This window comes from Lampetra planeri, chromosome 15 (genome assembly GCF_965212315.1).
Source record: "Lampetra planeri chromosome 15, kcLamPlan1.2.h2, whole genome shotgun sequence".
Classification (NCBI taxonomy): Eukaryota; Metazoa; Chordata; class Hyperoartia; order Petromyzontiformes; family Petromyzontidae; genus Lampetra; species Lampetra planeri.
In genome coordinates, this window is record NC_136121.1 from 14,150,067 (window position 1) to 14,173,224 (window position 23,158).

Below are 23,158 nucleotides of genomic sequence, written 5' to 3' on the forward strand. Positions count from 1 at the left end.
GCGCATGGACACGTGCGCGCTCCGACACCACCACCACCACGAGCCTCGACATCAATCACAACACGCTGTGGAGCGGTGGCGCAGTGGTTAGCCTACTGGGCTATGAACCCGGGTACCTGAGTTCGATTTCTGGCCACGGCGAACATCAGGTGTAGAGCAATGATGTTACAAACCGAGTCGCCACTGACTAGGATGGTGCGGTATGGTCAAATAGGCCCCCATGAACCAACAAGCCACCGGGAGACGTTCGTAAAGCAGGGGACTGGCGGTACGAATTGCCATCGAGCAGGGCACGTGGCTGAGACGAGAATGGCGATGGCCGTGGCTGAGACTAAGGGCGACGCGGGAGCCAGCGGAGCGATCGCCAACCGAGAAGAGCGCTCTCCGTGGAGACGGAGCGATGGAATGGACTCGTATGACCGTGACAGATGGCGACGGATTTGGGGGCAGGCTCTCATCCAGCAGTGGATATTTCACGACTGATGATGATGATAAGGCACAATGATGTGGAATGCGAATATCTCATCGAGCCAGACGAAGGCACCCTTAGGACATGGCATGGTTAATGGTTAATACCAACGTTTCAAAGGGCCGCACTAAAGAGCATCAGCAACCGGGACCTAACCCTAGACCCATCAGCAGTCTTACGTCTCTCATTACTCACAGACACATCGCACGGTACGTTTTTTTTTTAAACACACCATGTATTCCTGCACTGAACACTGCAAAAAAATGTCCCCATGTCGCCTTTAACAGGGTGTTGGCGCAAGTGCTGTTAGCGAGCAACTACGAAGGCCGACACGGCACACGAGGTAACGAGGGGGTGGGTGACCAACACCACGCCCGGCCCCCTTTGTTTCCCCAGTGTCGAAGGTTACACACGGCGCCCAGGTACTCAGTTTAAGGCATTGTGTATATGAACACTGCAACACACACCCCCGCAAACACGCTCCCGGGGCATGCCCGCATGCCATTAATATAACAACAACACGTGGCACGCGAGCTGGAGGAGGAGTAGGGAAGGCAAGAATGTGACGCTCGGCACACGGAGAAAGGGATGGGAGAGAGAAGGGATCACGGGACGGGAGTCCCCCAAGACGGACAAAGACGCGGGCACGGCTCAAGATGAGCAGCAGGAAGAGAGAGGAGGAATGACCGGGCCGAGATGACGGAGATGACGAGAGGGCGGTGATGATGATGTGGGAGGAGTGAAGAGAGGCAGGAGCGAGAGAGCTTCACGGAGGAGCAGCGTCTGCTTTCACAGCGGGCGGCGGGGAGATTTAGAAGAGGCTTGATCCGGTTTGGATAGAGATTAGCACCACATTCCACATTCCAAGAATTATAAGACGTGATGGAAAGACGCACCCCAAAGCTTGTGCTCGGTGGCATCAGTAAAGTTCTGCAAATCTGGCCGCACACACCAACAACAAAGTGGCGGTCGCGTTACAATGCCGCTTGTGCCAGGCTAGGTGCACCTTGAGGCCGTCTCGTGAAGTGTCGAAGGCTCGTTGGCAGGAGGTAGACTCCCTGCCCCTGTTCAGAATGAATACTGCCCTCTTCTCATTTGCCTGACAGCGCCTTCACAATAAATAATTAAATGCCTCCTTTCTCCGTGACGCGCATGTCCTACTCATTGCTATTCTGTACAGGGTCATGAGATGCGGTTGCAACTATACCTGGTGATATAAACATCAACATTTCAAAGGAATTTTGTAAAAGTCAAACAATGGAAATAGGTTTATTTTTGTTTGCCAACAATACAAATATCCTCGGTATAGTCTCAACAAACTGTTGGGGCAAGTAATATTAGCACGAAACTATGAAGGCCGGCACGGTACACGAAGGAGTGGGCGGCCAGAACCACGCCTGGCCACCTTTGTCTCTCGAGTGATGTTTATACATCGCAGCAGGTACTCATTTGAGGCCAAGTTGACCTAGGGGACGCCCAGGACTGATTCAGATAATCGTCCCTGGTGTTGGCAGAGATCGGAATAAACTTTGGGTTGCCAGGTTCAGAGCGTGCTAAGCACTACACTACCGCTCCCGTAAAAAAACACACAAACAGACGAGGTCAAGACGTCATCATGTTAAGGGTCACTGATGCCATCACACATGTCATCGCTTCCTTCCTTCTGCTAGAATCTACACGTGGTATATTTATGTCCATGTGCCCAGGACCAGATCATTTACTATCAAATGAGTTGGGGCTGCTGCTGCGTGGACAGTGGTGTACGAGCACAGTAAATAAAATAACAAAAAATTTAACTCAACATATTCGTCAATATATTACATCGGAGGAGGATCAATGCCCGAAACGTCTTTTATTACATTTGTTTTATTTTATTTTAAGGCCGCTCACTGGGTTAATGAACAATGTGTTGAGTTTGCTTTCAGATATTTAATGTTGTCGGTTCCACCAGAGGTGGTGTAACCTTAGATGTCCCAATTCCTTTACGTGGCCAACAACAGTGAATTAATGATAACCTCTTGAAAAGAGTGGAGATATCAGATGGTAGAATAACGATGGTGCCGAGCTGGAACCTCAGCTGAATGTCTGCTCCGGTCCATGGATCAATCAACACAGAGGTGCAGGCTCACTCACGTGCAGCAGCTCTCCGATGCGATTCAGTTCCTGAACAAGTACCCAGCATGCGGAGCGAGACATCGGACACCATGCACGAACAACACGCAAGCGGCACGACCCGAAAAATGCATCGGAGAGATAGCGCAACCGTGAAAACACACATTAACACATGTGAGCACACACATGTTTAAACACAGGCGTCCTTATAGGCCCTCACAACCAGCACTCACAAATGCAAGACGGCCAGAACAACACCCCCGTTGTTAAAAACACCGTTGCTGCCAATTGAATCGATCGAGACGCAACTATGTATGGGTACAACAGGATGGGCAGGATAAGGGTCAGGCAGATCGGGTTTTGAGACAAGGTCACGGAGAGGGTTCAGGTTTTGGTCAGGGTCAGAGCCACCACCCACAGCGAGTCGCGGGATCGCCCCGCACGGGCATGGAAGCAGTGAAACACCGCTACCTCCACCCACCACCTCCACTCACCGTGTCCACCACAGGCAAGTGGCCTGTCAAAGGCTTTGGTGGTCACCAGGGATTCATTCACTTCTGGTAGAGCCTGCAGTAAGCAGAGACACAGGTGCAGCCCTGCAATGGCTTGCACACGCCCCTTGCTGGCGGGCGTTGCTTCCACAGGCCGCAGATCTAGACGGTAGTTGGCCTACTCTTCCACGCTGGCAAGGTGACCACTTGGAAGAGGTGGGAGCCGAGGAGGGGATGAGGTCGAAATTAGGAAGTCAAAGATGTGGGAAAGCGCGCGGAGACGAAGGGAACGGCCTCGATGACGTTCCACTCCTCGTGCCGACAGCTTCTGCAGGACCTGAATTTGGCTCCTGGTGCGTGGAACGAAACGTCGGACATCACGCTGAACGACAACGCGGTACAGCATGAACACACGTTGGAGAAATAAACCGGGAAAACGCCACGTGTCGTCAACTCGTCAAGAGGACTCCACGTGGGCTTCATGCTGCTGTCCGCTTTGGTTGCGACGAGTAGCTGTGGCCAAGGGGAGGGGGATACTGGACGTGGTGTGCCGGCTGGGACAAATCCCCGATCGTTACTCGATGTAGTCAAACTCCTCAGGAATCCCGAAAGACTTGTCCAGCTGATCCTCCTCCAGCCCGAACCTCCTCTTGGCCCACGACTTGATGGAGAACACATTGTCTGCACTCACACAAAAACAGCACAAGCACAGAGAGACGCTTACATTACAAAGATCGCCCCCTATAGCTTTAACAGCCTTCTGGGGTAAGTGCTGTTCGTAAGCTGGCATAGCACATATAAGTACGATACCTGTCCATCTGTTCGCGGCATCCTTGGATACCTCGTTCTCTTTTCCTGCGAAGAGAATGAGGGAAGAGGGAGATGATGATGATGTCTCTTTACAGCAAGGTGACAGGCCACTGCGGACAGCACAGGGCAGTGCGGCAACATTCCATCGTTGTACTGCACTTCCACAGTGTCACATCTTTGCTTCCCCCGCCACCTTCGTCAGTGCACACCAATCACCGAAGTGCAGCATTGGGTCAAATAATAATAATAATGATGACAACTCGTAGCGCTCTGTCGCTGCCACGCAGCGCTCCCTCTCGAAGATAAAGGATGACTCAGAGGGGCGAGGAGGAACCATGGATGAATGAACAGGCACGAAATTCTCTCCCAAGCTCTGCGTCCCTCTATATATTAAGGTGCTATCACTCAATTAATGGGTATTTACACGTGGGAGGAAACCAAAGTGCCCGGAGAAAAACCACACGTGCGAGGGGGCAACACGCTATCCCGTACAGATGGAAACAGATGGCGATCTGTCCACAATTTGCTGCACTGCATTCGGCTGGCGAGCGAGGGCATTGCACCTCGATGTTCACGGGAAGGGAGTCTGGCAACATTTTGTCATTTATCCGATCCACCAACCCTCTCCGCCTCCCCAGTGCCGGATCACAGGCGGCCACGTGCAGCGTAGCCGCCCCGGCGAGAAGGACCGTGTGTTCAGTGACTCACGGAGGTCGCTGATGACCTCGGGGTCGCACTCGCGATGTTTCTCCAGCTCAGCCTGCAGCTTCTCCTTGCAGGAGCGCAGCCGCGCCAGCTCCTGCAGCAGCTCGGTGCGTTCCTCCTGCGGCCGGCGAGAAGAGACGATGGAAGTGGCATAAGAAGGCGGCACCATCAATACTCACACAGGCCGTGGTGAGACGCCCCCCCCCCTCCCCCCAAGCTGTAACACAGTCACTGCTGCGAGTTCAGCCGAGCCTTTAGCAGACGGCTGTGCAGCGACTTCTTCTATCTGACCAGCAGCTTCAGCGGCAAGGCGAGCGGCTCGTAGTGAGAACGATCGTGAGTTCAAGTCTTGGACTGGCGGGGGTTTGACTCAGCCAGTCACCTTTTTGTTTACAGGCGTACCCCGATATTATACAATGATCCGTTATTGCGTTCGTCATAATTTAACACCTTTGTTTTTATCGGTTTACGTCGCGTTAGTTGTGCTATTACGTTAGATGACCCACAAAGCAAGACAGGCACTCCTACTGCCCCTCCCTCACCCTTACCCCCCCCCCCACCCCTTAGCACAGCATCACCTCACCTGACGTGCTCCAGTTTTGGTGAGTAAATGACCTGCCTCAGTTGATATTCTCCATATGTATGCATGAATGTATCTTAGTTGTGTAGAAAGGTGTTATTTGAGTAGGTTTTGGGCCAGAAAATATTTTCAGAGGCACGCATCTCAGGTTATATAATGGTCACTTACATCATTCCTCTGGGGTCGATACAATTAATACCCACTTTGTGGGAAAGTCAGCAGTGGTCGTCCTATGGGCAAGTATTGCCCATGCCAAAGGAACGTGGAATTTCCACTACTGGCTCTGCAGGGCTATAAACGGGAAGGTGAGCACCAATGCCTCATTGCTCAGGTATGCAGCAGGAGATTCCTCAGACTTGTGCAGGGATGTGCCTATTCATCCGTAACGCTTGCTCCTTCCACTTTTAAAATGGACGCGTTGGATTGTGCGAGATTTCGGCTGTCGTGTTTTTGTCGAAAACAGTGCAGAATGTCCGCCTTCACCGCCGTCGGATGCCGCCTGCCGAGAAACGATGCTTACCGTGTCCTCCCGGCCCGCCGTGGCCCTCACCACGCTCTCCTGTAGGCCATGGCGCCGCACCTCCCCCTCTTTCAGCTGCGGGCCGAGACGAAGAGACACAGGATCGACCCCGGCTCCCTTCCCAAGGGCATCCCAAGACGCCGCCCGGCACGTCTGGACAGTTTCGTAAATCTCTGCTGGCCCCACGCACTACCTAGCGTGCTACTGCAAGGCCATGTCACCGCCCCACGGTGGTGACGATGTCGATGACGACGATTTAACTTTCCCACACGCGCGGCGAGTGGTGGTACCTGTGCCTCCAGGGCCATAAGCTTGTTCTGCCGGGAGTTCAGGGCCTTGCTGGGGAAGGCCCAGTAGTAGTTGGAGGTGCCGATGCGGTCGGTGTCCACCATGGCATCGTCCACCACGCTCTGCAGCACCTCCTTCACCGACATCGCAGCTGCGCACAGGCACACGGCACGTCGCACACACCGCGTCACACACACCACGTCACACACGGCACGTCGCACACGGCACGTCGCACACGGCACGTCGCACACACCGCGTCGCACATTGCATCACGCACATTGCATCACGCACATTGCATCACGCACATTGCATCACACACACCGTGCAAGTCGCACATCGCATCACACAGATTATGTCACTCAGCATGCCAGGCACACATTGTGTACCGGGTCACATGGCACGCCACGCAGCACGCCGCACAGAGCCCCACACTGTGCGCCACACAGCACGTCACGCACGCCAGGCACGCACACCGTGCCAGGCAGACATCGCATCACACACACTCCATTCCACACACGCTGGGCCACGGAAACCAGCCACACACCGCAATCACACACGCTGCGTCATACACACACCACGCCAAAGCCCGTGTAATGATGACAATGATGATGATGGAGGAGGAGGCAGATGATGAGTGCTGTTTGGGGAGTGCAAGAGCGTTGAAGCTGGACGCACTGATGCCCTTTTCCCGTGGAGCGATCTTCTCCAAGTCCTTCAGCTGGAATACGTCCTTCTGCAGATGGACAAGGACAGCGCTGAACCCTCGAAGACCACACAGCTCAACATATAACTTTCCATTTCATTTTTCCAATTTCTAACTCTGAGAATTAAAAATATATCAGTTTGACTATCAAACAATCTTCATATTTAGACAAATTATTTGGTGACACCGCGTTTGCACATGTGGCATGACTGGGACGATTTTCCCAAAACGTCGCCTGTAATATATTTTCCATTTTCAGGCCACGGTCTAATTGATGAATGTGTTGAGGTTTTATTTATTTATAGGACTGCAGAGCTTGGGCAATTGTTGTTGGTGCCGTCATTTAGCAAAGGACGACAAGGACGCAATGTATAGATTGTAAACATGACAGGCATAATTATAATAATAATCCACAAACCGTTTCGAAAAATATCTCCATCATTTTCGTTCGCTTTTCCTCCGAACTCAGGCCCCTTTTCTTCGACTGAAAACGAACACAGGTCGACGATTTGCAGCGAGAAGCACCGACACGGGTCACCGGGCAGGCGTGCCACGACTAAAGACTGGCAACAGCAGTGAGCTTCAAACTCACGCAAGCAAGGAGCTTATGACCGACAGAGAAATAAAAATGATAGCTTACGTAACAATGAGCTCAAGACGGACGCATCAGCGAGCTCGCGGCTGATTATAACCCCAAAGCAATCATTGACAGAGCAGGAAAGCTGATGGCTGACAAAGCAATGAACTCAAGACTCACACGGCAATGCAATTATAACGCGGCAGTAAGCTTTTGACTGACACAGCAATGCAATAATAATGAACACGGCAGTAGAATGATGACTGACACAGCAACAATGATCTTGAGGCTGGCACAGAAGTACGATTAAGTGTGGCACAGCACAGTGTGGGTTTATGACTGGCACGCTGGCTGCTGTACTCCTTAGAGCCCTGCTGGTGGCTGCTGCCCCCACTCAGCCACAACTGTTGAGCACGCATAGTCCTGGGAACAGCAAGCGATGGTGGCATAAGGAGCGGGCCTGCTGTTGCTAGTGAGCAATTGTAGACGCAGAAGACAAAAAAGGCACCGCAGACGAAGCAGAGACAGCACACACAGCAGACACAGCAGACAGGAGATAAAGGAGGCACAGCAGACAGGAAGCAGCAGGCACAGAAGACAGCAGACGCAGGGGACACGGAAGACACAGCAGACACAGAAGGAGACAACACACACAGGCGACACATCACACACAACACACACAGACAACACAACACACACAGGAGACACAACACACACAAACGACACAACACACACATACAACACAACACACACAGACAACACAACACACACAGACAACACACACAGAAGACACAACACACACAGAAGACACAACACACACACAGGAGACACAACACACACAGACAACATAACATACACAGGAGACACAGACAACACACACAGAAGACACACACAGGAGACACAACACACAGACAACACAACACACAGGAGACACAGCACACACCACGCACCATTCTGCCTCAGAAACTCTCCTCTCCCTGATGAATTTGGCGCGTGTTCTTGCATTGCTCACAGCAGCGCGCAGATTCCGCGTCCGCACATTCGTGATTGATGGTAGAATATTTGGAACACCTAAGCTGTTTTACTAAATTATAAACATTAAAAAAATAAGGGATTTAAATCGCGCTCAATATATATATTCGGCAAATTAATAATACTGCGAAATTATTCAGTTTAAACGCGCCCACTCTTCGCGAATCTGCGAACACTTATAAGCGGATAGTTTTGCTTGTGCCACGTGCGTGGGGGGGTGGGCAGGAACAACCGAACGCTGCCATAGCGAGCAGCGGATCGAGCCTGGCAACAGCTCCCATCGTAGTAGAGCGCGATAACAACAACAACACGCATCTCAGTCGGCATAGCGCTCGCAACAGCATGTCAGCAGCAGCAGCTGCCAAGACAGCCTAACAACACTCGCTCCAGTCTGACAACACCAACAGCTCCAGTTCGCACAGCAGCAGACAGACCGACAACAGCATCGTCTGCAGCAGAGACAGCAGCGTCTACGGCCAGGATAGCTGCTGTTGTCGGTACACCCGGTGTAACAGCAGCAGTCTGCATAGCAGGACCTACAGCCCAGTATCAGCTACAGCTGAACAATAGTAACAGCACCATCGATACAGCCAGGACAGCACGGGCTACAGCAGGACACGGAGACGTCTGCAGCCTGCTGTCAGCAACAGCAAGCACAACGTCTGCACCTACAACTTGACGACAGCAGGAGCCTACGGCCTGCCGACAGCCACGTGAGCTGTGTGGGCATGCTCTAACTACAGTCTGCTGTAGCTACAGCCTGCTGTTATCTATGTGGCAGGCTATATGTGGGGCATGCTATGAACGTGTCGCGGGTTATCTGTGTAGCAGGTTGTATGTGGGCATGCTATGAACGTGTCGCGGGTTATCTATGTGGCAGGCTGTATGTGGGCATGCTATGAACGTGTCGCGGGTTATCTATGTGGCAGGCTGTATGTGGGCATGTTATGAACGTGTCGCGGGTTTGTGCACCGGTCTGCCGCATACGCCAGCTGTTGCCCGCTGTATTCCAGCTGTAGTCCAGCTGTTGTTTGCCGCGTGAAGTAATTCGCACAGCTTCACGAGCCCTGCTGTGCCCGACAGAAACCTGCGGCACCTTGCCGTGCAGTAGCCTGCTGTGCCCTGCTGTTTCCTGCAGTAACCGGTCGTGCACTGCCTTGCCCTGCCCCAGGCGGTGATGGAGAATCGGCGGAGAGATCTGTACAAGGCAGCAGGGCCCAGCAGCAGCGTGCAGGACATGAGGGCACGGCGCAGGGAGGAGGAGGCCGGTGAGGGGCCCTGCTTCCTCCGGCCCAGATCTCCCCCCCCCCCCTCCCAGATCTCCCCCCCCCCCCTCCCAGATCCCCCCCCCCCCCCAGATCTCCCCCCCCCCTCCCAGATCTCCCCCCCCCCCCCTCCCAGATCTCCCCCCCCCCTCCCAGATCTCCCCCCCCCTCCCAGATCTCCCCTCCCAGATCTCCCCCCCCCCTCCCAGATCTCCCCCCCCCTCCCAGATCTCCCCCCCCCCTCCCAGATCTCCCCCCCCCCCCAAATCTCCCTCTGCAGCCCCCCCCCCCCCAGATTTCCATCTGCACCTCCCCGCTGCTCCGATCTCCCTTCCTCTGCACCCCCCCTCCCTCCCAGATCTTCATCTGCAGCACCCCCCCTCCCAGATTCCCCTTCCTTCCAGACCCCCTTCGTCCCTTCTCCACCCCCCCTCTAACCAGGTCTCCCACCCCCTCTACCCGGGTCTCCCTCCCCCTCTACCCGGGTCTCCCTCCCCCTCCACCCAGGTCTCTCTCCCTCCACCCAGGTCTCCCTCCCCCTCTACCCGGGTCTCCCTCCCCCTCTAACCAGGTCTCCCTCCCCCCTCTAACCAGGTCTCCCTCCCCCTCTACCCGGGTCTCCCTCCCCCTCCACCCAGGTCTCTCTCCGTCCACCCAGGTCTCTCTCCCTCCACCCAGGTCTCCCTCCCCCTCTACCCGGGTCTCCCTCCCCCTCTAACCAGGTCTCCCTCCCCCTCTAACCAGGTCTCTCTCCCTCCACCCAGGTCTCCCTCCCCCTCTACCCGGGTCTCCCTCCCCCTCTAACCAGGTCTCCCTCCCCCTCTAACCAGGTCTCCCTCCCCCTCTAACCAGGTCTCCCTCCCCCTCTACCCAGGTCTCCCTCCCCCTCCCCCCAGGTCTCCCTCCCCCTCTACCCAGGTCTCTCTCCCTCCACCCAGGTCTCCCTCCCCCTCTACCCGGGTCTCCCTCCCCCTCCACCCGGGTCTCCCTCTCCCTCCACCCAGGTCTCTCTCCCTCCACCCAGGTCTCCCTCCCCCTCTACCCTGGTCTCCCTCCCCCTCCACCCGGGTCTCCCTCCCCCTCTACCCTGGTCTCCCTCCCCCTCCACCCGGGTCTCCCTCCCCCTCTACCCTGGTCTCCCTCTCCCTCCACCCAGGTCTCCCTCCCCCTCTACCCTGGTCTCCCTCCACCCAGGTCTCCCTCCCCCTCCACCCGGGTCTCCCTCCCCCTCTACCCTGGTCTCCCTCTCCCTCCACCCGGGTCTCCCTCCCCCTCTACCCAGGTCTCCCTCCCCCTCCACCCGGGTCTCCCTCTCCCTCCACCCAGGTCTCCCTCTCCCTCCACCCAGGTCTCTCTCCCTCCACCCTGGTCTCCCTCCCCCTCCACCCGGGTCTCCCTCTCCCTCCACCCAGGTCTCTCTCCCTCCACCCATGTCTCCCTCCCCCTCCACCCAGGTCTCCCACCCCCTCTACCCGGGTCTCCCTCTCCCTCCACCCAGGTCTCTCTCCCTCCACCCATGTCTCCCTCCCCCTCCACCCAGGTCTCCCTCCCCCTCCACCCGGGTCTCCCTCCCCCTCTAACACCCCCCCCTCCCTTCCCAGACCTCCCTCTCTCCCAGGTCTTCTTTTCTATCCCCCTTTACGACTTCCTCCTTCACTTGTCCCACCTCTCCTCTGAGTGTCCTTTACCTGGAGGTAATGGTGTCTGTGTGTGCGTGTTCATGCATGCCTACGTATGTGGGAGCAGTGGTGCAGTGGTTCGCGCAATGCGCTACAAAGCCGGTGACCTGAGTTCGATTCCCACTCGCGGTCAACCTCGGTGAAGAATATCTGAACTCGTCCTGGGGTTTAAATGTGAAGCTGGTGCAGCGTGCAACATCGGCATTGGGGAGACAAAGACAGCCGGACGTGGTTCTAGCCACACCACCTCATCGCGTACCATTCTGAGCTTCATTGGTGCTCGCAAACAGCACTCCCTCCAACAGCCGGTGACAGGCTACACGAGGGCTCTTTGTATTTCGTGTCTGTTAGCGAGTGTGCAGCTCTGTACACGTGTGTGCGAGTGCCGCGCCAATGTCCCTCTGCCGTCCGCTCGACAGAGTTGCGTCGCGCTCGGAGAGAATCTCAGCTCGTGAGCAAGCGAGCTCCCAGGGGCCCCGCAGCCTCCCCTGGCTCCCCCAGCTCCCCCCACGAGCCACAGGCAGCAGCAACAGCAGCAGAGACCGTGAGTGGCTCGCAGGGAGCATCGCTTCAGACGCGACACTTTGGCTGCGTGCGGTGGTTAAGGTGGTGATGCGGCCCAGCGATAGCGGGTTTGCCATTGTTGCAGAGAATTGTGGTTCGAATTCGGCAGGCCGCCCTAGTCATTACTTCCGGTGTATTGAACGCATTAATATGTGCTGTCTGCTCCGCAGTGGACGTTAACGATCCCCTGGCATCATTTGCAAGTGCCGGCTATTGTGTGCCGGCATTGTGGCCAAAATTTTGGCGAAATTCGAAAAATTACACTGCTAATTAGTTGGAGGGGATTACACACAGTACCAATCATCAGCCCCTACTGGCAAACTTATACTGGTTTGCAGGTCGGGTACCCTGTGCCCGACAGGGTCAGCTGCCACTGGGGGTACCCTTTCAAATATGTCGACGTTAGATATGATGCCTGTAAAGCGCTCTTCAAATGTCACGGCGTAAAGGAGGGTGGCTCTATCAAAACAGAATAATTATTATTGTACAGGCATATATGCACGTACAAACAATGTTATGCCCACAACAGAGGACATTTATTCCTCGCACATATCTCCGTGTATGCACGTGTGGGGTGTTTACGCATTCATACATGGGGTGCATTAGTACAGTGGTGAGTGCACTGCACTACGATCTAGCTGACCTGAGTTCAATTCCTACTCACAGCTAACATTGGGCGATGTATACTTGAACCGGTCCTGGGCCTCCACGAGGTTAACTCAGCATTAAATGGTACGATGTGTAAACGTCATCCCTGGGGAGACAAATTGTGGCCGGGCGTGGTGCTGGCCACCCACCCCCTCGTGTGCCATCCTGGCCTAAATAGGTGCTCACACACAGAACTCGCTTCGACAGACTGTTAATGTATATAGTGGGGATCTTTGTATTTGCATGTCTATACGGTTATATTTGTCATGTCGGGTGGTGGAGGAGGGTCCCACGAACATTTTTTCGCCATGCGAGTATTGTTGTTGGTGCGTGCACCCCCTACCGTACACAGGTGCCGCAGCTGTGGCTGGAGGTGCAGAGGACGGCGTCGTCTGGGGCCCTTGGCCCCAGGCTGGAGGCCCTGCGCGTGTTACGCCGGGCCCTGTCCAGCCAGGACGCACAGGCGGCCTTCATTGGGTGAGCAGGGGCTGCACGAAGGAGCTCCCATCGTGGGGCTTCACCGTGGAGCTAAACCGTGGGGCTTCACCGTGGAGCTCCATCATGGGGTTCCGCAGTGGGTTACGTGACGCGTGTGTGTGTGTGTGTCAGTGTTGAGGGGAGTTGTGCCGCAGTGGGTTACGTGACGCGTGTGTGTGTGTGTGTGTGTCAGTGTTGAGGGGAGTTGTGCCGCAGTGGGTTACGTGACGCGTGTGTGTGTGCGTGTGTGTGTGCGTGTGTGTGTGCGTGTGTGTGTGCGTGTGTGCGTGTGTGTGTCTGTGTGTGTGTGTGCGTGTGTGCGTGTGTGTGTGTGCGTGTGTGTGGGTGTGTGTGTGCGTGTGTGTGCGTGTGTGTATGTGTGTGTGTGCGTGTGTGTGTGTGCGCGTGTGCGTGCGTGTGTGTGTGTCAGTGTTGTGGGGAGTTGTGCCGTAGTGGCTGCCGCCGCACTACATTCCGAACTCAGCTACTTGACTTGGACTGCCCTCTCACGACCAATAACAGTGGTGATTATCTGAACCAGTCCTAGGACTGGAGAGACAAAGGCGGCCGGGCGTGGTGCTGGTCACCCACCGTGCCGGCCTAGACCAGTGCTACGCGCTCCCAGCACTTGTCCCGACAGCCTGTTGAGGCTACGCGGGGGATCTCCGTCTCTGTGTGCCAGCGTGGAGGGTGGCGTCCGCTCGCTCGTGGCGCTGCTGGCGCGCGGCCCCGAGCTGCAGCTGGAGGCGGCGCGCTCGCTGCTGCGCCTGTCGCACTCCGCGCTGCCCGCGGCGCCGCTCGCCTGCCTCGCCTCCACCTCCTACCTCGTCACGCTGCTGGGCGGCCACAGCCCCCAGCTCACGGCACGTACACACGCATGCCCACAGGCACGCCCGCGCGTACACACGCATGCCCACAGGCACTCCCGCACGTACACACACCCCCTCACGTACACACACGCCCACACGTGCACACACATGCCCACACGTACACACGCATGCCCACAGGCACGCCCGCGCGTACACACACGCCCGTGCGTACACACCATGCCAGGCTAGGTGCACCTTGAAGGTATCACGTGAGCTTCCAAGGCTCCCTTCTGACGGGAGGTCACGGAACAGACCCAGGTAGTATGGGCTAACACACACACACAATATAAATACAAAGTTCCCCTTCGTAGCCTTTAACAGACTGTTTGGGCAAGTGCTGTTAACGAGCACCGGTGGAGGCTGGCACAGCACACGGAGAAGTGGCGTGGCCAACGCCTCACCTGGCTGCCTTTGTCTCCCCGGTCAGTGCCGTTGTTTACACACCGCACCGTGTGTTCAATCGAGGCAGAGTCGTCCTATTAATACTCGCACACACTGACACATGCGTGTCTTTGTGCGTGTGCTCTTGCAGGAGGTGTGTCTGTACACGCTGGCAAACCTGGTGACGGAGAGCGAAAGGGCGCGGGAACAGATGATGGCACAGGGGCTCCTCCCCGGGATCGCATCCTGCCTGCAGGTCTGCACAGGGGGAACCTGGCAGCCATGGGGATCTGGAGACCAGGGAGACCTGGGAGATGGGGAGGAGTTCGGAGTGAGGGGGGGGGTGGCAGAGAGATGGGCACAGGGAGACGGGGACCTGCTAACATGTGGACAGAGGGCCTAGCAGGCCTGAGCATAGGGAGACGTGGCACAGGGAGAAAGCGGGAGCTGTGGTACGAAGGAATACTTGGGGCAGGGGGACCTGGGTGCAGGAACCTAAAGACCGGGAGGCCTACGGACCAGGCAGATTTGGAGAGCTGGGCAGAAGGGGTCGTGTGAACTTGTGGGAACCGGGAGATCTGAGGCAAGGGAGACCTGGGACCGGGGAGAGACCTGGAACTGACGAGGAAGCCGGGAGCTGAAACGACGACTCGTATTAAATCATTCGACAGTGGCACGAGCAGGGCCCGTGTGCCAGCTTTGCGGAGCGGCACGCGTAATTGAATTAAAGCTCGCGCGGGGACTGTAATGATTTAAAAGTCGAGTTCCACGCAGGCTGCATTAGCGAAGCAATCTCTCTGCCACACACGTCGTGTTGCGTATGTTATTTGTGACGGGCAGTATGGACTTACGTTAATCAAGAAGTAGCAATGCAATCTCGATGATTATCTCTGCATTGGTTAACGTCGGGCCTGCTCATTCACCTTTTGTTCGCTAAAGTAGTGCAGTAATGCAATGACGACCGCGAGCATTGTTAGGGAGCACCTATTAAGGGCGTATAGGCGTAAAACAACGTGCACACGTGCGTACAAACACTCGCTCAAACACTCGCACACACTCATGCGCGCTGCGCGCTGCGTGCACCCGCAGTCTCCCCACGGGGCGGTGCAGGAGGCCGCTGCGTTTGCGCTGTCCCAGCTGCTCCAGGCGCCCGAAGCCTTCGACCGCATCATCCCGTGAGTCGCTCCCCCTCGATCCGCCCCATCGTTCCCCCGCACACACACGTACACGTACGTGTACGTCTATGTGCGTGTGTACAAGCGGTGTCAGGATCGGCCTCTGGAGGAGGCTCGTGAAGGGCGCTACTGGGCAGTGCCAGGCTAGGTGTACTGTGAGGCTACTGGGTAGTTGGAGACAGTCGCCCTCTAGAACCAAGGAGGGGCAGAGGAGTGATGCTCACAACAACGGGCGGAGGAGCGCCGTGCAGCTAAAACACAGTGAGGTAGCACAGTGGGCAGCACAGGTGGTGCATCTGCTAGTCATCTCAGTCGACCCATTGCACCTGGGTCTGTCCCGTGAGCTCCTGCCAGTGTGCCTACCGCCTGGCTTAGTTTTTGCCAGGCCAAGGCGGTGCAGCAAAATGTGGACCTGCCAATCTTCCACCCGTACTGAACAGAGTGCGGCCCCCTCGCTCGCACGCGTAGCTGGAAGCATCTTGATATAATAAAGAGATCCGCAGAGCTTGGGCAATTGTTGGTGGTGCCAGCCTCACCGCCTGGCTGCTACTGCTGCCTTCCCGCTCGTCTGTGGTTCCTCCTCATGGCGCCTCCGAGTCGTCCTTTCTCTCTATACGAGAGCGAGGAGCGGATACTCTGTGGCGCGGTACGAGTTGACATCATTATAAAGGCTGCGGTGACATCTCCTTCACTTGGTGGCGAATGGCGGCTATCGTTTTTTTGTTGTTTACGTGCCGGCGCTGCAGGGCGGTGCGGGTGGCCGGGCTGCCCTCGCTCCTGCGGACGCCGCTGGTGCTGCCCCCCGGGGCTCGCGACATTCCGCCGAGCGCCGTAGAAGCGGCGTGGTGCCTCCACTACCTGGCGTGCAGGTTGCCCACGTGGCGCGCAACACACAGGGGCACGCGGGGCACATGGGGGCTGCGTTCCGAGGCTGGAGGCCTGTGTTCCCTGCAGCCGCAGCAGCAGGAGGAGGAGAGAGGATGGCGTGCGTGTCTGTGGATGGGTGTGTGTGGAGCGGGAGTGTAGTGGTTAGTGCGCTGCGCTACGAACCCAGCCACCTGAGTTTGATTCCTGCTAACGGCCACGATGAAGATAATGATGATGATGAATCATTGATCTTGACAACAATGGTGACCAGAGCTGGATTATGACATCGCTAGGGCCCTAAGCTATGTCACGCTTAAGAGGCACCATCGACGAATCCCTCTATATTTTTGTCATATCAGAATTTAAACCGTTTTACAGAACATTTTTTTCCCTATCTTCTTTATTTTTGAACAGACTATGTAAAACTTTGTATTTATGATGTGAGGCCCTAAGCTGTAGCTTGCTTAGCTTATGCCTACATCCGGCCCTGATGATGATATTGATGATGATGATGATAATATCCGCGATGATGACGATGCTTTATCGCTGACCTCCCATTGCCGCATACCCCCCACAGTGGAGCGAGCGATCTTGTGGAGGAGCCCCTGATCCGCGAGGCCGTGGGGGTGCTGGTCGAGCTCGGGGGGCGGCTTCTGAGCTCCCCCATCCCGGAGTACGCCGAGCTGGTAGGTCCGAGAGGAGTCACGGGGGGTCACGGGGGTCACAGGGGTCACGCGCACACCTCGAGGGTGGTCGTGGTTTTAGGTGCAAGTTCGCTGTGACAACCCAACGCGGAGATGGAGCGACGAAATTAGCTCGTGGCACAGGTGACACACGGATCGTTGCATCACAGAACCGTGAGCCACGGTCATGATGATGATTATTACTTGGGGAGACTTTCATCCACCAGTGGATAGACCACGGCTAGTCAGAATGAGGTCCCATCATTGCCCGTTTGTCCACTTGGGGGGGTGGGAGAGCCTCAGTGGATCGAGCACGGCTAACGATGACCGCGAGTTTGGTCTGCGCGCTCCCCCTCCCTGTGCCCGCGCGACGCAGCTGGTCATGCCGCTGGTCCGCTGCGTGGGCAACGCGGTTTGCGGGGGGCTCGGCGAGGGGTCCCGGCGAGCCGTGCGCGACGCGGGGCTCCTGCCGGCGCTGCTGGTCTTGGCCGAGCGCTTCCTGCCCAAGCGCCCGTTCGTGAGCCGCGAGTGCCTCTGGCTCGTGGGCAACTTGACCGGTGGGTGCTGGCGCCGCTTTGGCGAACGTGGGTAGAGGCGAGGGTGGAGGCGAGGGTGGAGGCGAGGGTGGAGGCGAGGGTGGAGGCGAGGGTGGAGGCGAGGGTGGAGGCGAGGGTGGAGGCGAGGGTGGAGGCGAGGGTGGAGGTATTGTGGTCAATGCAAACATGACTCCTTGTAAAAAAGGTGTCAGTTTTGTTGCCAGATAAAAGGGTAAAAAAACAATTATCACAAATGACAGCTCAACTAAGTTGCTTATCATCATGTGGAAACTTATACCAGCCAAGTACTCTAAACGCGTCATGTTGTTTTTAAATGTGGAGGGAAAAACCGGAGGACGTGGAGAAAAATCCACGTGACCAAGGGGAGAGAGAGACATGCAAACTCCATTTTATTGACGAAAGTGTCGAGTTTGGTTTTTGTTGTTAATTGTGCTTGTGGATCACCACTGCTAACGCAGCAGCAGCATCACCAAATAATTTGTCTCAATTGACAAACAACTCAACACGCGCATCAATCACACTCTGTGGCCTTGGAAGGAAATAATATATAATAGGCAACGTTTCTGATAATGGTCCTTTGTCATAGGACATAAAGAAGGGCCATTGTCGAAAACGTCTCCTATTATACAGGGTATTTCAAAAAGATGGACCCAATTTCAAACCAGTACTGCTTTTTCATCTTAAGGCCACGCACATTGTTGCTGTTGTTGACACGGAACGTGTTGAGTTTTAACACGTAGCAGGCTTACGCGACCATTATCCATAATCGAGGTTTGTGGGTTAGATCGCGTAAATATAAATACGTCGTTAAACCCGCCACCATCCACACAGCCAATTAGTAAGGTTTGTCACGAAAACAAAACATGCAAATTCGTCATGAGTACAGCACACCGGTAAGTAGAGAGTAAACTCAACATTTACATTCGAGTATGACGCTTCGCCATTAATTACAACAGATTGGCTTTGTCTGGTGGTGGCGAGTTTTATGACACATTTATATGTACACGATCTAACCGAAAAACCTCTCATGGAACCTCTTATGAAAGTTGTTGTTGGTTGTGCACCACTGCCAACGCAGCAGCAGGGCCAGCAGCAATCGCCAATCGCTGGGTTTATCCGAGCCAGGGCTGATGGGGCCCTCTAGTGGCAGATTCCACAGGAGCGGCTCCCCACCACCGGTGGGACGCCTCTGTCCCTTCGCACTCCGCTACCAAGAAATGTCCATCACAGTGAGCAGTGCACCACGTTGTGACAGAGAACGGCCCCCGTAAGATGACCGCAGAACCACACTGAGATGCATTCGACAGTCCTCCTCTGAGCTCGCTACGCTCATACGCGCCGTTGAGTGGACTCGGGGCGGACAGCGTCGCCTCCCAGCGTCGCCTCCGTGCCACACGCGAGTCTCCTGACGCGTCCCTCTAACCCCGACCCCGACCCCTCTCAACCTCCCCCGTCCCGGTTCGCCTCCCAGCCGGCGAGCCGGCCTGGTGCTCCGTGCTGCTCCGTCTGGGCGCTCACGTTCGCCTCGCCGCACTGCTGCGCCACGGTCAAGGGGTCGGACTCATGGTGGGTCCCCCTCCAGGTCGACTCGGCCTTAAATGAGTTACACGGTGCGGCGCATGCCGCCGCCGGGCGTTAAATTGCTCGCTTTCGTACAGAGGGAACGACTCGGAGGCACGAACAGGAACCACAGACGAGATGGGAGGCAGCAGCAGCAGCCACGCGGTGATGAGCCGTCGCTACCAACAATTCCCCAAGCACATAGAGACCCACAGACTCACAATGAGACCCATAGACTCAGACAGAGACCCGTCAACGGAACGCAGAGACCCGTAGACTCACGCAGAGACCCACAGACTGACACAGAGACCGACAGAGACCCGTAGACTGACACAGCAAAGGAGGGGGGGGATGGGAGAGAACGAGGGAGGCCTGTATCCAGCAGTGGGAAGTTACCGGCTGACAATAGCTGCTCTTGTCCCAACAGTCTCTGCACGTTACACGGGGCGCCTGTGTGCGGGTGATGAATAACCGCTCCGCTGATAACCGACTCCGGGCGGGGTCATTTCAGTCAACATCAAATAAGCAGGGAGGGGAGACGCGTGCCGGTTATTAATTCATGATGGCACGTGTCTGCCTGTGTGATTGTGTACACGTGTGTGTGTGTGTGCGTGTTGAGAGGAGTAGTGTCGCGGTTCGCGCGCTGCGCTACGAACCCGGCAGCCCGAGTTCAATTCCCGCCCACGACCAACACCAGTGACGAATATTTGAACTGGTCATGGGCCTCCCCAAGATCGACTCAGCCTCAAATAAGTACCTGGCGTGGTGTGTAAACATCGCCACTAGATAGACAAAGGCGGTCGGGCGTAGTGCTGGCCACCCACCCCCTCGTGTACCGTTCCGGCCTGAATAGGTGCTCACTAACAGCACTTTCCCCAACAGTCTGTTAAGGCTATACGGGGGATCTTTGTCTTTGTGTGTATGTTTGTTTGGGGAGCGGTGGCGTAGCAGTTAGTGCCCAGCGCTACGAATCTGGAGACCGGAGTTGATTCCTGCTCACGGCCAAAATCAGTGACGATTATCTGAATCGGTCCTGGGTCTCCCCTAGGTCTACTCAGCCTCAAACGAGTACCTGGTACAGTATGTAAACATCCGCAGGGGTGAGACAAGGCAGCCGGGCGTGATGTTGGCCACCCGCCCGCTCGCGTGCCGTGCCGGCCTTCATAGGTGCTGCTACTCGCTATCGGCACTTGCCCCAGCAGTTCAAGGCCACACGGGGGATCTTTGTCTGTGTGTGCGTGCGCGCGTGTCCCACAGGCGGCGCGCGTGCTCTGCACCGTGGCCGTGCGTGCTGGGCCCTCGTGCTCGCTGCTCGGGGGCTGCCCGGAGCTGTTGAGCGCCGCCGCCTCCGTGGCCCTGGGCGGCGAAGCGGCGCCGGGGGATCCTGACCCCGAGCTCCGGGTCACGGCGCTGCAGCTGTGGCAGCCGCTGCTGGCCAATAGCCCCGAGGTGACAACGGCAACGATGAGAAGCTAGGACGATGATAAAATATATCGCAAACAACGACGACGATAAACTCGTTATCTCTTCGTGCGAATGATGGCAGCAGCGGTGTGGTGCAGCTGAACGCCCGTGTCGCGGTCTGCTGCTGGCCACGATTTGAGGGCTTCAGCAGAGAGAGAGAGAGATGGTGTCGTGTCACTGCTCCCCCTCCTCTGTTGAAGGAGTGCAGACAATGGTGGTTCATTTTCCGGTCCATAGATGGCTTGCACGGCCGCAGTGGCACCTCCGATTAGCACGGTTGGCTACGTACGGTGCGAATGAAGTTCAATATACGAACTTATGTTCCATTGTGGACGTGGGCCTGCTGTTGATGCTCTGATGCGGTCGAGGTTTACAACCACGAGTGTTCATTGGGGAGGAGGGGGAGTGTGGAAGCCAGGAGGCGGGCGATGTTTTAGTCTCGAGTGAGGCGTTCATTCTGGACGTTGATAACAACGGTAAACAATAACGTGACATCTCAGCCACCAGGAGAATTCCACAGACACTCAACTCCAGAGGCATTGGTCACACTTCAAATGTATTTTATGTAACCAAGTGAGAGTTCAAGAGACCAGGATGGAGTCTCATTTGCGGGAGTGACCCTGGGACATGAGTCCGCCATGAGGGGCGATCTCTGCTGCTGCTGCTGTTTGAGCGTGAGATCCAGTCGAGTCATTTGTGGCATAATGTTCGAACTTTTTTGGACCCTGATGCCGGCACACAACGTCCAACTCTTGCTATTCCCTGCAACACCCGAACCGTGACCCTGGTGTCCGACTCGCTGACCCTATGAATCTGACCCTTGTGTGACACCTGCCTGCCCCCCGCCCCCCGCCAGGCCCGTGCGTGGTTCGAGAACGAGGGGGGCCCCGCACAGCTGGAGTCGCTGCTGCAGAGCAGCGCCGCGGACGAGCGAGTGCGACAAGTCGCCCGAGTCCTGCTGCAAGCGCCGCCCCCTGCGGAGGGGTGGCTAGTCACGTGAATATCGCCCCCCCCCCACTCTGCCCCCCCCCTCACTATCCTCCCTGCCCCTGACTTGCCGTCGTCGACTGGACCAGCTCAACGAGCGAGGAAATGGAGTCGAGCTGGGACGATTTGTCAATTATGCCTCGAGATTCCTGGCTGGCGGCTGGCTGGGCTCCTCAGTGGCTGCTGCTGGTCGATGCTACCGAAGCTAGCTGGGTAACTGGCTACGCGAGATTTTCTGTGTAACAAATAAACATTCGGTTGAAGTTCAGAAGAAGTTTAATAATTAGTATTATTATAGATAGCGACACCGAAGAGATTGGAGTAACAAATACAGAGGACTGCCACGGTTCATTTAAAATTGTTACCACATTTCAATCTGTGCTCCTATTAATGTCATTCACCAGAATATTCTTTAAATCCTATGCAATATTTTTTAAACCCCTCACGGTACATATTATCTTAAGTAAAAATACAGATTAATTGTAGTGCTCCGAGTACAGGAGGGTTGTGGGAAGAGTATGAACAATGACAGCTGTTTATTATTTTACATTGCAGAGCAACAACGGGATCTCTGCTCGTCGGATTTAAAATAAAATGCACTCGCCTCTAAGCCACTGGGAGTCGCACGAACCAGAACAGCAATGATTAAAAACGGGATTCTGGAGAGAAAACAATCTGTGAAAATATTGGAGGAGGTTGTGGTGAGTGTGACACGTGGTGTGGAGGGAGGAGGAGGTCGTGGTGAGTGGGACACGTGGTGTGGAGGGAGGAGGAGGTTGTGGTGAGTGGGACACGTGGGGTAGAGGAGGAGGTCGTGGTGAGTGTGACACGTGGTGTGGAGGGAAAAGGATGTCGTGGTGAGTGTGACACGTGGTGTGAAGGGAGGAGGAGGTCGTGGTGAGTGGGACACGTGGTGTGGAGGGAGGAGGAGGTTGTGGTGAGTGGGACACGTGGTGTGGAGGGAGGAGGAGGTCGTGGTGAGTGGGACACGTGGTGTGGAGGGAGGAGGAGGTTGTGAGTGGGACACGTGTGCAGGGAGGAGGAGGTTGTGAGTGGGACACGTGGTGTGGAGGGAGGAGGAGGTTGTGATGAGTGGGACACGTGGTGTGGAGGGAGGAGGAGGTTGTGAGTGGGACACGTGTGCAGGGAGGAGGAGGTTGTGAGTGGGACACGTGGTGTGGAGGGAGGAGGAGGTTGTGATGAGTGGGACACGTGGTGTGGAGGGAGGAGGAGGTTGTGAGTGGGACACGTGTGCAGGGAGGAGGAGGTTGTGAGTGGGACACGTGGTGTGGAGGGAGGAGGAGGTTGTGATGAGTGGGACACGTGGTGTGGAGGGAGGAGGAGGTTGTGATGAGTGGGACACGTGGTGTGGAGGGAGGAGGAGGTTGTGAGTGGGACACGTGTGCAGGGAGGAGGAGGTTGTGAGTGGGACACGTGGTGTGCAGGGAGGAGGAGGTTGTGGTGAGTGGGACACGTGGTGTGGAGGGAGGAGGAGGTTGTGGTGAGTGGGACACGTGGTGTGGAGGGAGGAGGAGGTTGTGGTGAGTGGGACACGTGGTGTGGAGGGAGGAGGAGGTTGTGGTGAGTGGGACACGTGGTGTGCAGGGAGGAGTAGGTTGTGATGAGTGGGACACGTGGTGTGGAGGGAGGAGGAGGTTGTGGTGAGTGGGACACGTGGTGTGGAGGGAGGAGGAG

General features: G+C 56.0%; 2 protein-coding genes across 2 annotated transcripts; one reads left to right on the forward strand and one right to left on the reverse strand.

Annotated features, from left to right (window-relative positions):
• Window positions 1–1,708: 1,708 nt before the first annotated feature.
• MND1 (meiotic nuclear divisions 1) lies at window positions 1,709–8,333 on the reverse strand. The gene is made up of 8 exons (XM_078601220.1): window positions 8,206–8,333; window positions 7,097–7,162; window positions 6,651–6,708; window positions 5,978–6,126; window positions 5,688–5,762; window positions 4,591–4,705; window positions 3,883–3,927; window positions 1,709–3,753 (listed from the first exon to the last, which is right to left on the reverse strand). Exons 1-8 carry the CDS (start codon window positions 8,206–8,208, stop codon window positions 3,647–3,649), a joined length of 618 nt encoding a protein of 205 aa, XP_078457346.1. The 5' UTR covers window positions 8,209–8,333; the 3' UTR covers window positions 1,709–3,646.
• A 96-nt stretch (window positions 8,334–8,429) lies between these two features.
• TMCO6 (transmembrane and coiled-coil domains 6) lies at window positions 8,430–22,137 on the forward strand. The gene is made up of 13 exons (XM_078601219.1): window positions 8,430–9,000; window positions 9,459–9,555; window positions 11,651–11,775; window positions 12,796–12,920; window positions 13,603–13,783; window positions 14,322–14,426; window positions 15,260–15,345; window positions 16,092–16,214; window positions 16,790–16,898; window positions 17,272–17,452; window positions 18,924–19,018; window positions 20,270–20,461; window positions 21,333–22,137. Exons 2-13 carry the CDS (start codon window positions 9,465–9,467, stop codon window positions 21,474–21,476), a joined length of 1,557 nt encoding a protein of 518 aa, XP_078457345.1. The 5' UTR covers window positions 8,430–9,000; window positions 9,459–9,464; the 3' UTR covers window positions 21,477–22,137.
• Window positions 22,138–23,158: the final 1,021 nt, after the last annotated feature.

What these genes read in the sequence shown, in the direction of transcription:
- TMCO6 (XM_078601219.1), top strand. Translation starts at nt 9,465, where the DNA reads ATGGAGAATCGGCGGAGAGATCTGTACAAGGCAGCAGGGCCCAGCAGC. An exon ending in GCTCGTGGGCAACTTGACCG is followed by an intron (nt 17,453 to 18,923) that starts GTGGGTGCTGGC and finishes TTCGCCTCCCAG; the next exon opens with CCGGCGAGCCGGCCTGGTGC. An exon ending in TGCTGGCCAATAGCCCCGAG is followed by an intron (nt 20,462 to 21,332) that starts GTGACAACGGCA and finishes GCCCCCCGCCAG; the next exon opens with GCCCGTGCGTGGTTCGAGAA.
- MND1 (XM_078601220.1), bottom strand. An exon ending in CGGCGGGCCGGGAGGACACG is followed by an intron (nt 4,706 to 5,687) that starts GTAAGCATCGTT and finishes CGCCGGCCGCAG; the next exon opens with GAGGAACGCACCGAGCTGCT. An exon ending in CGAGGTCATCAGCGACCTCC is followed by an intron (nt 3,928 to 4,590) that starts GTGAGTCACTGA and finishes TTCTCTTCGCAG; the next exon opens with GAAAAGAGAACGAGGTATCC.